Source organism: Bacillus rossius, chromosome 1 (genome assembly GCF_032445375.1).
Source record: "Bacillus rossius redtenbacheri isolate Brsri chromosome 1, Brsri_v3, whole genome shotgun sequence".
Taxonomy (NCBI): domain Eukaryota; kingdom Metazoa; phylum Arthropoda; class Insecta; order Phasmatodea; family Bacillidae; genus Bacillus; species Bacillus rossius.
Genome location: NC_086330.1, coordinates 97,613,506 through 97,628,668, shown reverse-complemented (window position 1 = coordinate 97,628,668; position 15,163 = coordinate 97,613,506). Strand labels below are relative to the sequence as shown.

The 15,163-nt window shown below is 36.8% G+C and overlaps 1 protein-coding gene across 7 annotated transcripts in view; it reads right to left on the bottom strand.

Moving 5' to 3' along the window:
• The window catches only part of LOC134540557 (TGF-beta receptor type-1), a 107,452-nt gene that overhangs the window by 18,920 nt on the left and 73,369 nt on the right, over nt 1-15,163 (bottom strand). For all 7 annotated transcript variants that reach the window (XM_063383389.1, XM_063383405.1, XM_063383420.1 and 4 more), the window contains exons 7-8: nt 14,888-15,060; nt 10,129-10,368 (exon numbers count right to left, since the gene is read on the bottom strand). In XM_063383389.1, coding sequence (XP_063239459.1) covers nt 10,129-10,368; nt 14,888-15,060 — 413 coding nt within the window. The remainder of the gene's footprint in view (nt 1-10,128; nt 10,369-14,887; nt 15,061-15,163) is intronic.

The following is a 15,163-nucleotide window of genomic DNA, read 5'->3' as shown; positions in this document are numbered from 1 at the left end:
AGTGATAATTCAATAAAAATGATTCAATTTTATTCATAAAAGTATGCAATCATTTCATCAATGTTTTGTTATGTCGTCACGTTAAACTATCGTCAGTAAACAGACTTTACAGAAAACCAATTTTTTTTTATTTTTCTAAATGTATCTGTTTTAGACCCATTTATTATAAATTATTATATCATAAAAATGCAGCATACACATACACTATTTTGGTAGAGTTAAGTGTTACAAAACAGTATTTAGAAACATAAAAACACTTAACACTGAAATCTGTTTTAAAAATAAAACTGGACTAAAAATAAAACTATAAAATCCTGTCTTTACTAATAAATTATAAGTTTACATGAAGAAAACCAATTTGCAGAAACTGTATTCGCTGGTTTCAGCATTCAAAAAATAAATACTAGTAATTTTCATGTAACTGCAATATTAAAATTATACAAGCATATGTTTTTAAATTGTAAGTAACAAAACTATTTTTCATTTGTTTGAAAATTAGAAATTTGCTACATTATATCTCTTGCTTAAAATGCCTGTAGAATATTTATGCAAATGTATTACACATAACATATTAGTTAATTTTATTTATTTTAATTTATTTATTTATTTTAAATTGTAACATTCCCACTGACAGTCGTTAGACTAGGATGGTGGGCACAACAAATATACAAAATAAACACAAGGTTATCACTGCAAACATATGGACTCCACACCCGTCAGCACCATGACTTCTGCCGCGACTGTTATATACCTACTACTATACATATGCATACATTACTAACTCCGTGACTGATTTGTAGTAGGTTTAATAGTGTCGTGTATACATAACCTACCACACAGTCACACTCTCTCTCTTATATTGCCAGGGCGCCAGGTATCTTACATACAGTTTACTGTTATCCATTTTTTTTTAAACAAACTCACAGATTTCATAACTTAAACGTGTGTAATTTAATAACACCTGCATTGATTGACAGTATAATTAATATTAATTAAATATACAAACATCGAAAAAAAATAATAATAATTTTATTTAAAAATAAGTACAAATTTATATCTAGCAAAACTGTGTTTAGCCTTAACTTGATAATCGGCGGGAAATTTACGGCGTGCGCAGATTTAATTGCAAATGTTCTGTATCGGAAATTTACGGCGTGCGCAGATTTAATTGCAAATGTTCTGTATCTGATTATCACAACAAATAATGGATTGAAAAAGTTCTTGATGTTATTTATGCACACGAGGGATATCAGCTTGAAAAGATAAAAAATATTACAGAAAAAGTGAAATTTATGTTAAATTTTCAATTAACCTAAATTGTTTTATTTGGCTTAGCTCAGGGTAGATTTGATATCTTGTTAGTTTTTCAGACCTCTGGGGAGATGCAACTTTACATTCGAATACCTGTAACATCCGACGGAAAATTTTTCAAGTGCTTTTTGTATGTGAAAGGAACAAGGCGGGCACGATTGCGACTTGTCACACGTTACAATAACGTGAATACCACGTCTTAAGTTATGGCCACGGTAACGTGCACAGCCTTTAGATTTTTTTTTAACTGTAGGGTTTCAAAATATGTTCATTAAGTAATGGACAGGGGGCTTGACAAATATTTTTGCCCCCAGTCTATTAGTTTTTCTCAATGGCCCTGCTACTTCTTATGTTTGCCACTCCACCTCTTGCTTTGCCAACAATTAGAATAAACTGAGTGCCTACAAATACCTGGTAAAACACTTTGAGGGCTTTTTCAAGACCTTTTAATAAAACTTCTCACAAATTTTTTTTATATAACAGGGTTATTTTTTGTTATTTGAGCAAAATTACCATGATACAAAATAAATAAATTATTCGCAGGAACATGCCCTTTTTTTATAAGAAAAAGGTATAACTTTTTCTGAGATAAATACCACATGACTTAAGAAGACAGTAGCAAACAATTTATATTTAATACTAACTGAAGTACCCAGTGTTCTCCAGGCTAACATCAATATAAGGAACATTACTACCAAGTTTAAAGTCTGTAGGACATACACTTGAAAAACTGGAAATTTTGATTTTAATGTCCCATTGATTGCACAATCTCGGTGAATCAAGGCTACGCAAAACTGGGACGCCAATCTTCAAGGTAGGTAACCCCTAGGCAAGATGTGACAGCTGCACCAAACGATAGCACATAACAAAATCAAGGCAATGCCACATATACTGACGAAGTTTTAAACTAAACTGTTATTATTAGCGCCTTTAGTTCGCTAGCAGCTGCAAGCTTCACGAAGCGGATGGGTTTCGCCAAGGAGAAGGATAGGAAGCTGCCAGACCTTACTATAAGACCGTGTGGCTGACGTAAGAAAATGACACACACCCACTATGTTTGTGACTAAGACCTATCTCCTATGATTTTCTATTATAAAACTGAATTTACCCTGTTTTCACTTCCTGAGGTATAGAATTTCATAATTATATGTAGTCTATGTCACTCTCAGGCCCATAAACTAACTATATGAAAAATATCATGTCAATTTGTTACTCCGTTTTAGCGTGAAAAAGGACAAACAGACAAACACACTTTCACATTTATAATAATAGTAGGGATTCAACAATAACTTGACATGTGGTGACAAAAACATTATTGCAAATTAACAAAATGCTGTTGACAATTAACTTTCACGAATTCCAAAACCATTGTTGTTTATTTAAAAATTTTGTGACCTGTTACATACCCTGATATGCATATGTCAAACTGTGTGTAAAATACACATCGTACCAATGCAGAAAAAATTTCAAATTCTAAATTACATACATATTCAAGTAATATTTTTACTTTGTTGTCTTAAAAACATTCTTCTTAAATATTAGCTTTGTAATACAAATTCTACCAGCATAAGAGCATTTGTGTTAGAATCATTCAATTCATTTAAATATTTTACATTTCACAAACATGGAAGTAATCTTAAACTTGTCCATCTGTTCAAAACTACAAATTTCAAGAAGGTTTGACGCTAATCCCTAAGCCCTTCGATCTTGCATTCATTTACATGATCAGATAATAAGTACATACGTCCTACATCTACTACAGTTAAATTCATGTATGAGCTTCAGTCTATCTCTAAAGTTTTTGCTTTTGAATATTTCCTAACTTCTAACTTAATCAACTCTGGATGTTTTGAAGTATGTACAGCTAGTCTGTCTCTTCTGTTCATAAAGCATGAACACATACTAAAGCCTGACAAATGTGTGCTTCTGCAGAGCATGTTCAATCTGAGCCCACTACAACTGTTGAATTCCCCTAGTAATACCAATATAAAATTTTTCACTTCCATAAGAGCTATACTTAGGGCCTGGAATTTTTCGCGATCGCGAATTTTGCGAAAATTCACGCGAATTTTGCATGAAAACGCGAAAAGTACATTCGCGAAAACCACAACATTCCTATATTACACTGCGAATATATCCCCGAAAAGTACCATTACAGTAGAATCCCGCCGATGCGACCCCCCTCTGAAGCGTCCATTCCGTTTATACGACTGTTTTTTGAGAAAACGTGAAAAATTTAAGCAGTGAAAGTCGAAAATTTGAGTAAAATCGGCTGAAAAACAAGTCTGTTACACTTTGTTGGGCGCTATGTGTTCACATTTATCTTGGCGAGAGCTGGACTGTCAACGCGGCAGTGTCTAGCCAAGCTCGGCACGTCCACTATCGCACGAAAAGCCGTCTTAGCTGTCATGTTATCTTTCTTACCCCCCCCCCCCCCCCGCAGGAAAATCCGCTGTGGTAGCTTCTGCGAGAGCGTAAGAAACTCGTCCGGCCAGCATCCTCCTCCCCTCCCACACCGTGTGTGACAAAAGCCAGGTTGTATAGTCCATTCTCGGTAAAATTAATATTTTTATGGGCTTATACGACTGTCCTTCGCCGTTAATAAATACTTTAAAGTTTCAGTTATTATGATACAATTAATTTATTAGTCACACAGCAGTTTCTGCTGAAAAATCACTAATACCTCAAATTTTATTGAATAGAAAAATTTAGCAGGGCCGTAAATATATTTATTTTACTGCTAAGTTAATTTTCCCATCTGCATTCCGTGTTTTTTCTTCTTTTTTTTACGCTGCGAAGGGACGTGGAAAAGATAATTGCTTGAGCTGTCAAAATAAACATGGCTGACAGCAAGGGCGGGAGCGCATCCTGTCGGTCTGTCGCTGTGATTATCTACTCCAAAAACATGTCACAGCATTTCAGGATAGCATTGTTCTTATATCTTTCGTTTATACCCTAATGTTTTCTACCTGTTCCACACAAGTTCCTTCGCCACGTTTTGAACGAAAATAACCACCAGCCGGCGCGAATTCCTTTAGCGCGAGTATTTTATGTATTTGGATATATTGAGGGGTGTGCTGGGGGGGGGGGGGGGTGGATTGGCTCGAATTCTCTATTGCGACCATTCCGTTTATAAGTCCGTTTTTCCGGAAACCGTGAGGATCAGGTCACATCAGCGGTATTCTACATTCCTTTTCATAGGACCCTTGCTATTAAAATACATTTATATTTAAGTTTGAAAGCTTGTAAATTCCTTGCCAGAGATGACTAAAAACGAACTTGGTGTGAAAAGTGACATATTTTGACATACTTTTTTTTGGGCGTGTTTTAGTGGGGAGGGAGGGGTCCGAAAATATTTACAACGGTCTTACCCCTCCCTCATAATAGCCCAATTTTATGGGAGAAGGGAGGGTGAAATGAGCATTTTCTCACTGAAGGTTTTTCAAAGGAGAGCGAAGTTGGGGTGTTATAAGGGAGGACACTAGATGGTTTGTGTGCCTGGGAGGGATGAGCTAGCCTTGAAGAATGTTACCGAGAGGAGGGAGGGGTGAGCTTATGCGTCATTAAGCCTCTGCCGCCAGCCAGCCGGGCGAGCTTAGTGTGCGTCCACTCGCGTTGCAAAACCTACCGCTGCCATATTTTTAAAGGAAATGTCCCATTATTTTTTTGTTATTCTTACATGAACATTATTGGAAGTATTAAAGCCGACACAAAAATACGCTGTGTGTTAAAATTAACAGATTTTAATGATCTTTCAAATCTTTTTTTTGATTTTTTTTATTTTTATTTTCACATTTTGGTCAAAATGTCAAATTTTTTTGACGATTCCCGAAGAATGTATTCGTAAAATCACTGCTTCGTTAAATCCGGGTTTCGTGACATCGGGGTTCTAGTGTATTTAACTACGGCAAGCAGAAAACGTACATGTATACTAGTAAACTAACCAGTAAAAATAAACTGTCTGACATCTTTTCTTTAGAGGTGGCCTGTAGGGCGAGGGACTTGTCATGAAGGTTGAAGTGGGTTTAAAGCAAAGCCATCTTGCATTGTGAGTGACAGCATCCTGCCATTGTACGGCTGGTTTCTTAGCGAGTAGCGGTTTTGGGGGTTGGGGGGGGGGGGGGGTTGAAATGAACTGAAAATTTCGGAAAACATTTATTACGACCCCCCCTCTATTACGAGCCTATTCCTGGGAACCGTGAGGGGTCGTTTCAGAGAAGTTTGACTGTACATGTGTTTTTACCCTCTTGTAACAAAATAATTATAATGTGTGATTTAACAGAACTCCTCTATTACGAATTAACGAAATAAATGGAACTGTACAAAATACACACAATTTTGCAGTGAAATACTTGAGTTCTGCTCAAATATTAACGTAACGTAAACAATTGTGGACAGCCATCTTGCTCTGCATCATAGAACTATCCACACTACACAGAAGAGAGCAGTACGTCGCCAAAGAAGCAGCCGAAACAAAGATGACATGGTACAGTTGGTCGACTGCGCGCGATAAATTAGTCGCCAGTACTGTGTGTCGATCTCTCGAAAGCACGAAAGTTGTGCGTGAATTCGATATCGGCAGTTGGTTTAGTCTATGGGTTTAGTCCGTGCTTGTATGAATAATCTTCTGTCGTGAAATTTTTGGCTTTGTGTTCTGAGTTTATTGCTGCAAGTTTATTTCCGTCGTGTTCTCAAGCAATAAGTATATATATGTTGGATTTTATTGTTTTAGGCATCCTAATCAATTTTTTTACTGTACAATAGTACACAATTGTTTGTAAGAAACAATTGGACATTCAATTGCATCCAGTTCTAACCACATACGAGGGTTAAGTGCAATCATCAGTACATACACGGAATTTTTTAGAAACTATGGATAAGAAAATGAGAAAAGCTATTTCTCTTTCAACGAAGCTGGAAATTCTTCATGCAGTAGATCTGGGCAAAAGAAAAACAGATGTTGCAAAAAGATTTTCAATTCCAAACTCTACCTTGTCAACAATACTTTCGCAGCGAAGTGATCTTGAAAGTAAGGGACTTTTCCTTGGTGCCGAGAGAAAAGACAGAAACACTGTAAAAATGATAATCTTGATCTGCATCAAATCTTAAAATGTTGCGAGAACTTGAGTGTGGTGTGACTAATGAGTTAAGCAACCGTACAAAGCACGCATCTATTAAAGACTATTTTTTAAAGCAGTAATATTAATTTTTTACATGTTTTTATACTGTCCATGCTGTAGTTTAGGTATTTTTAAGTTCATGTGCAATTGGCTGCAACTAGTTCTCTTGAGTGCTGCAACGACTGTCTGTACATACAGTATGATTTCCTGCCCAGTTATTTTCATCTAGGTATGTAGTATGTACATTATATACAATTTGTTATTTCCCTAAATAATACATGTCTTAATTTGCAATGTAATGCGAATAGTGTTAAATCATGACTCTTGATTAGGTGCAACGTTAAATATGCATTTGTTATTTTATGACATGCTTTTTTATAATTTTGGGTTTCACCTCTTTATAAAGAAACCTCTCTATTACAAACATAACAAAATCAAGTCCCCTCAGTTTTGTTATACACAGGTTTTACTGTATTTAATATTTATTTATCTTTACGTATATTCATTATCTTCATGTTAAAGTTTTGTGTATTTATTTAATTAATAATGTATTAAATGTGTTTGTTTCTATTATAATCAACTGTGTAAGGGAAACACTAAGTACTACAATACTGGTTCTATGAATATTTTGTTTTGTTTGTATACCCTCTACTTATTGTAAATTCTATGATTTCTGTCGTGCCAAACGAAAAAGACTTACCTTGCCTTTTCCAATTCTTTTAGGCCATTTGGCCTGTATTTTTTTGGTGCTGATGTAAAAATTGATTATAAAATGTAACAACCTATCTTTTACCACCGTTTTGGGTGAGAAAATGTTTCGTCTGTGGGAAAAGTGTATCCCATGATAATTATTTTTATGTATGGAGGTTAATATTTTTGTGGTTTCATTCCATAGCGGTTCGAGTCATGGGCCTCATCCTTGCTTTGGTGTTCCAGGAACATAAATTCATTTTTGGGAATTGACCTCTTCAAAACAAAGACCCGAAATTTCATTATTATTATTTTAAGGTTATGTAACAGTTTTCAACTTCTGCGTGATCACAGCTTCCTTGTGAACATAATGCAAGTTTCTGTTATTGAACTTGAATCAACGAAGTAATATGGATTTCTACTAGGGATGGGACGATTCCAAAATTTTCGATTCCGATACCCGATTAGAGATTCCTTAAAAAATCCTTTGATTCTCGATACTCGATACTCACCTAGTTAACTTAACATTAAATAATTCAAATTCTATTTGCAACAATTTTTTTTTTTCAGCTTTCAATACATATATGATGTAGCATACATCATAAATTCATATTTATCAAATTTCAGTACACAACTAAGTTATTAACATTAACTCATATAAATGTTTACATCATTAGAAGTTAATGGCTCATATGTCGAAGGGGTCAAACTAATCTAAAATTTGTTTTGTAATACAGATTAAACTATAAAAAAAATATTTTAGGCTTTCCTTGAGCAGTATAAATTATTTTCGTTCATACACCTTGCCTAACTTAGAGAAGGGTACAAATTACAAAAAATTTGTGAAATGAAACAGTAACAAAATTAAGCAACAACTAGGGAACTAGCAAATGAAAGTGTTGTACTTGATTGTGGTATTTCGGCGTTAAGTTACATTTAAGAAACACACACAAATTAATTCGTTGTTATTTCGGCGTTGTGGTCAATTTTGACATTCGGCATTATGGTATTTCGGCGTTGTGGTAACGACCCAACAAAATCTATAAAACACTTGAGTGTTGACCAACTAATCATCATCTTCACACCATTCGAAAATGAATGTTTGTTTACATTTTTCCGCTTTTTGGCGCGATTTAAAATGCTTGTGCTGCCCCATACGGATGGGTAACGAAGTAGCCTAAAGACGCTGTTCCAACTATATGCCAGCGCCCCCGGCTGACGTGGCATGGCCACTCACGTAAGGCTGTTCCAAACACCGTTCGCCCAATCATCTGCTTGCTTTTGTATTTATCCGGTGTCGCTGTTCCAAGCTGACGTCAGTGCCCCGAGCGGTGTGCGTAGGCTTTAAAACTTCACCTGTTTATCTTATCTATCCAAACATTATGCTGGAAAGGAAAATAAAGCCGTAGTTTTGCGTATTTTTACAGTATATTTTTGGGTTTAACATTGTAACATGAGCGTGTGTAAGCTTTTGTTTGCTTTAGTGCATTTATGACTAATGTTCAGTGGCGGCCATGTTGCAGTGTTTGTTTACCAGTGACGAGACAAGTCTTTTACCCAATATTTAAATTTCGCGTAAAAACACTGCGATTTCGCGTTTTAATACTAAATTTCGTGTAAAAACGCTGTGTTGTAGCGATTTCGCGTTTATCGTCATTCAATCGCGATCACAAAAAGAACAGGTCCCTACTAATACGCAGTGATAATTTATTTATAAATAATTTTTGTACTTTGACTTGTGTATAACATCGACCCAAGTTTTAGATATTGTTTATTTGGGGAAATATGACTGTGTTATATATGCGTCTAGTCAGTCATAACCCCACTCAACGAGTCGTTAAATATTTGTATCTGACAGATTTTTAATATTGTGAAATTATTGTTTTTTTTTTGTTGCTACATGCGGGAATCGACTTTTATCACCGATTCTCGATTATCGATTATTAAAGTAGAATTGGTAGGTATCGATAAAATTAGTAATCGGTTTTCCCATCCCTAATTTCTACACTTTGGAACATTTCCGGCAATTAATTTTCATTCTGAAGAAAGAATTCTAAGTAGACTTAAATAATTTAAAATTTGTTAGATGAATTAATTTTTTTTAATAATATTTGTTGAGTAACTTAACCTGTTTTTTTACTTAAATCTAATATAAATACTTGATACGTACCTAGTTGTCCACGAGCTCGTTACTCAATATATAAGACTCAGTAAGGTTTGGTAATGTGTTAATTGTTTTGTTGATGTTTGTTTTACATTTTTTTTTTTTACAAAGGCCTATAATTACATCCTGCACCAATCTGATATTTGCATGTTATTTTGTTTCCCGGTTGTTTATTTCAATATGTCTTAATTCTTTTTAACATATTATGTTTGGTTATATATGGTAATCTGTTCTTATTTCTCTATAGTAATTTATACTATTTCTTTGGTTAATACATAATAACATAGTACAGTAAATGTAAACGATCCGACATGTCTGAAACTTTCATATGTTATAGTGTCTTTGGGTACCCTTAAATGCCACACATCGAGGTTATGTAGGATGCTATAACAGATGAATACCTTTCAGTCAAAATATATGTCACAGCATACGGTTATGGTTTTGATGGTTATGTTTGCTTTTTTTTTTTGAAACAACTATCTAAAAGTTTAATTATAAATAAAATTTAGTAGTGTAAAGATAAACTTTATTACATTATTTTATTCCTGAAATGATGAACATTATATGCTGAGAGCATTTATATAGGCAAACGTTTTGAATGGGAAAAATTAACATAGTTATATAATATTATGGAAGTGATGAAGGGAATAATTATTTAAATGTTATAAACGGGAAAACTTATTATGTCTTAAGCGAGTTCTACTGTAATATAATATTATTTGTTTTTCAAAATCAATGATGGTTATTGAAAGATTAAAGTACAAGAAGGCAGACTTAACGAGAAGATTATACTTCCAGCAACAAAGTTGTTGCCACACAAAGGCAGCATTCAGCCAGCAATACCTCTATGGACTGCCAGCGATTGGGTATCGACGGGCGCTGCCGGTCGATGCACACGACCTTCCTCATCTCCTCTATGGTCGGGTCGGACGGCACCATGTCATAGAAGGGCAGCTGGTACTCGTCGTGGATGCCTCCCACGTTGCACCTCCGCGCGATCTCCCAGAATATCAGCCCCAGCGCGTACACGTCTGCCCTCTTGAAGGAGTCAAAGTGGTTTATGTTGATCGCCTCTTCGAGAACCTGGGGGAGATAGCACAACCATACCACAAGCTGTGAGTACTTTCTACAATCTGGCTCACGGTTACATTGCAGTACATAGTAAATGGCAACCACTGTTGCCAGATTGATACTACCTGACTTGTTAACATTAAACACCTTTCCTTATATACCATTATAATATAATAATAAATAAGTTTAAATATTTTTTTAATTTTAGTATTTGTTAATTTTTCTATGACCATAAATTAGTGTTTGTTGACCGTAATCACAGTTGTAGTCATAATAACAAAAAAATAATTCAATGCCAAATAACAATTATTTTTGATAGAATAATCTATTTGTAACAGTCGGTCACCATTAATAACATGGCATTATATAAAATTATATGCTATGCTCAATAGAGCACAACATTTTTTAAAATATTAAATGATATAAATAATTGGTCACAAAAACAGTCAAAACCAAGGTGGCATCTTTCATTACGACTCCTAAGAAATAAAATTTTAATATTATCAGTTGATGCTCTTGATGAATTACAACAAGAAAATGCATTTCCAAAATCCCCATTCTAAAATTCACTTTAAAAATACAAGGTTTAAATTCATTTAAAAAATGTTTCATTACATTAAAAAGTTGTATCTAAAACATATGTGCTCTATAGGGTATAACTGGCAACCGAGTACGCCAAAACACGGGCAGCGCTCATGGCAAAAATAATACATTGGAAAGAGAGTAGATGGCCATTTCAATGCACACTGAAAACTAAGGATGATACGTGCTATAGGAACTTCAAGATGACAAAATTATAAAATTTAAAAAAAAAGAAGAGAACCTATCTTGCTGGGTAACAAATTTATAGAGAAACATGGAGTGACTTACTGTTTTTTCAACAAAACGTACATGGAGACAATCAGGGGTGATATGAAAATGGGGCATTGACGGAATAATTAGATGAGGGAAACATGGGTAAACCTAACCAAACCCATCCTGGCTCACTGGGATCAGCACGGCTGGGAATCAAACCCAGATCGCCTCGGTGGCTGAGGGTCCCCGACTTGGTAGATCGTAAAAAAAGATATGCCACTATCTGTGAAATCACACCAATTCCTTTACTTAACACATAGCGCACAGATCCTGAAAACAGACTAATGATGGCCATACAGTAAAACCTTTTTGCTGCGACCCCATTTATTGCGACCACCTCTCTATTACGTAAAACCTTTTTGTTGCGACCCCATTTATTGCGACCACCTTTCTATTACAACCCGATTTCGAGGAACCGTGAAAAAATTGCCGAAAATCTGAAGAAAATCGGACAGAAAATAAGTTTCTTGTGGTGAGTAGCGTGTTACTGCGTTTCTTTTGCCGAGTGCTTCCTCTCGACCGCTGTCAGCACTTAACAACCCCCATTCCACGTCCCTTTGCCAGCAGGGTGCAGATAAAGGTTTTTGTGGCAACGTGTTTACGTTTAGCTTTTTGCGAGTGTCTAGTGTGGTACGCAGTTAAGGCAAAGCTACCTGCTGGATTTCTCTTGATTTTGATTACTATCGTTTGACAATACACAGCGACCGACTGGATGCACGCCCGCCTTGACTTGTTTTAACTGCCGCAGCGATGTTTATTTTGACAGCTCAAGCAATTATCTTTTCCCATGGGTTGATAGAAAAAGGTTGCTTCACCCAGCATAAAAAAAAAGGCTACGCCACTAATTCCCCGCGCAGGAAACACACTGGCTGCCGTCTGTCTACCCCGCATTTATCTTTCTTCTAACATTCCACGTCTCGCCTCTCGCGCGAGCAATAACTAGGGCCACAATTATATGGTGAATCGCGAAATCGCGAAATTTTCCGCGAATTTATATGGAAAATGCGAAAAAAGCGATTTTTAAGAAAAACCACTAAATAACACCGAAATTACACAATACAAGTCTCTTATATTTTAATGTGAAAAGCTTGATAGACAAGACTTGCCCGGGTCCTGGTTGATAAGCTGGAAAAATTTCCTGCCTTGCATTTCTACATGCTTCCTCTAATCAGCTTTAGGGCGCCCTCTGGTCAGCGTGTGTGTTAGTGAAGCAGGATGATAAGAGCGACGCTCAATGGTAGTTCTAGCGCGGTAAAATCTCTAAGTGCAAGGCTCTGAACTGGTGCGCAGTCATCTTGTTCCCGTCAGATAACTGTGAAATTTGAGCGGTGACCGTAACATTATATGGCGGAAAAATAAAGATAAAGGTGTAATGCATTTCCCTATACTTTCAAGAAATTTGTAACGGGTTTTTTACACCTAAAACTTCGAAAACATGCCTTTTAGCCATTTTATCTCAATAGAACCAGTTGGGCATTAACAAATTCTTAAATGCTTTTCGTAAACAGACTCCAGTCGGATATATAGTATAGTTTGGAAATCACGTAGGTTTTTCGTGGCCGTGCGTGGCACACAACTGTAGTTGCCATGCGTCACGCGCCGAAAATGTTGTCCGGCAGGAAGGGCGAGTATAGTTCATTTGCGGCAAAAATGAATACTTTTAAGGCCCTGCTAAATTTTTCCATTAAAGAAATTTTGAAGTTTCAGTGATTTTCCAGCAGAAATAATGTTGTGTAACTAACAAACAAATTGTATCAAAACAATTAACGGTAAATGGCTGTCGCGGGGGCCCTTAAAAATTTTTCATTTTACCAGAAATGGACTATACAAACCTTGCTTTCGTCTTTGAATATATATATTCAAAGCTTTCGTTGCACACAGTTTGGAGAAGGGGAGGAAGGATGTTGACAGTATCAAATGCCAAAGGACAATGAGGGAGGAGGGGGAGAGAGACACGATGGTTTGTATGCCTGGGAGGGATGAACCTTGAAGTCTGGACAAGGGAAGGAGAGGTAAGCCGTATGACGTCATGCATCCGCCGCTTGTGCTGCCGCCAGCCTGTCTAGACGATATTCCCGCGCTCCCACTTACGTTGCACAAGCTACTGCTGCCGTATTTTTGAAGTAAATGTCCCATTATTTTTTTGTTATTCTTACATGAACATTATTGGAAGTATTAAAGCCGACACAAAAATACGCTGTGTGTTAAAATTAACAGATTTTAATGATCTTTCATTTTGTTTTTTTTTTTTTTTTTAATTTTTTTTCTTCTGATTTTCACATTTTGGTCAAAATGTCCAATTTTTTGACGGTTCCCGAGAATGTATTCGTAAAATCACTGCTTCGTTAAATCCGGGGTTCGTGACATCGGGGTTCTAGTGTATTTAACTACGGCAAGCAGACATTGTACATGTAAACTAACCAGGAAAAATAAACTGTCTACTGACATATTTTCTTTAGAGGTGGCCTTAAGGGCGACGGACTTGACATGAAGGTTGAAGTGGGTTTAAAGCAAAGCTGTCTAGCATTGTGAGTGACAGCATCCTGCCATTGTATGGCTGGTTTCTTAGCGAGTAGCGGTGTGGAAAAAAAAAAGGCGTGGGGGGGGGGAGGTTGAAATCAACTAAAATTTCGGAAAACATCTATTACGACCCCCCTCTATTACGACCCTATTCCTGAGAACCGTGAGGGGTCGTTTCAGAGAGGTTTGACTGTATAGAACTAGGCCTTCTGGGCCTACTATAGCTATGAAATTGTATAACCTTAATGGAAATCCTACTCAAACACCTTGGGTCGTTAAATTATTAGGCACAGTTTGCAGTACAGATAAATCATTTACCAAACTTTTTACTGGACAAACCAAGTACCTGACTTCAGGCACTTTTTCAAGCCTAAATTTGTAGCCTAGGGTAAGTATATTATCATCTGCAGCGACTTACGTGAAACCATCAGTTATTTCCCTAACCCCTTTTCTCAGTGATTACATACTATAGCTTGCTGATTAATACCTGATACAAGATTAGATACCAGATACAACCCCATCGTCACTTACGAAGCAGAGACTTGGACTATAGACTATGTTGGCAGTTATGAGATGGTGCAAGCAAGAACAGGAGTTCAGTACTTGAATGAGATCATGGAAAAAGCAAGAATGAGATGGTTTGGCCATTTATAGAGAATGGGAAAAGAGAGATAAGAGAGGCTGCCCAAGGAAATTATGGTGTTGAAGTATACAGGAAGAAGGTCCCAAGGAGGACCAAGGAGGAGGTGAGAAGTTAAAAGAGTGCAGAAGAGAGAAGACTGGAACAACGTGAAGAAAGAGGAATGATGGAGTGACAAGAGGAAGATGGAGGCATTTTACTTTGCTGACCCAGCCACAGGCTGAAATCAGTTGAGAATGATGATGAATAAAATTATAACTATTTAATTTTTGGTTAGTTAGTAATTACACCAATAATTTAGATGTAACTTAATACACTAATTATAGTAAAAAAATGTACAAATCCAAGAAAGCAAGTATGATCCACCTTAACAAGACAACTGTGTCCAACAGGACACACATTTTTGAAAGTACTGTTGACAAATAAGCCGTTCAATATAAGGCCTGAGAACTCTCTAGCGTGCAGCTAGTGCAGGCCGCTTGTACCCATGCCTGGTTAACCATACCAAACACCCACCTCTGGGGCCATGTAGCGCTTGGTGCCGACCCGGTTGTTCAGGGGGATGTCCACAGTGTCTGTGGCTACGTCGTGCCGGACAGCCAGCCCCAGGTCCCCGATGGCACACGTCCCGTTCAGCTTCACCAGGATGTTCTTCGACTTGAGGTCACGGTGCGCTATCGCTGGCTTACCTTTACACACACAGCACACGTGCGCGCGGTTCAGCATAGACACGTTCAAAACCCAAAATAGAGGCTCCTTCATAGGTCCAATCCCAGCACAATGGTATGACTC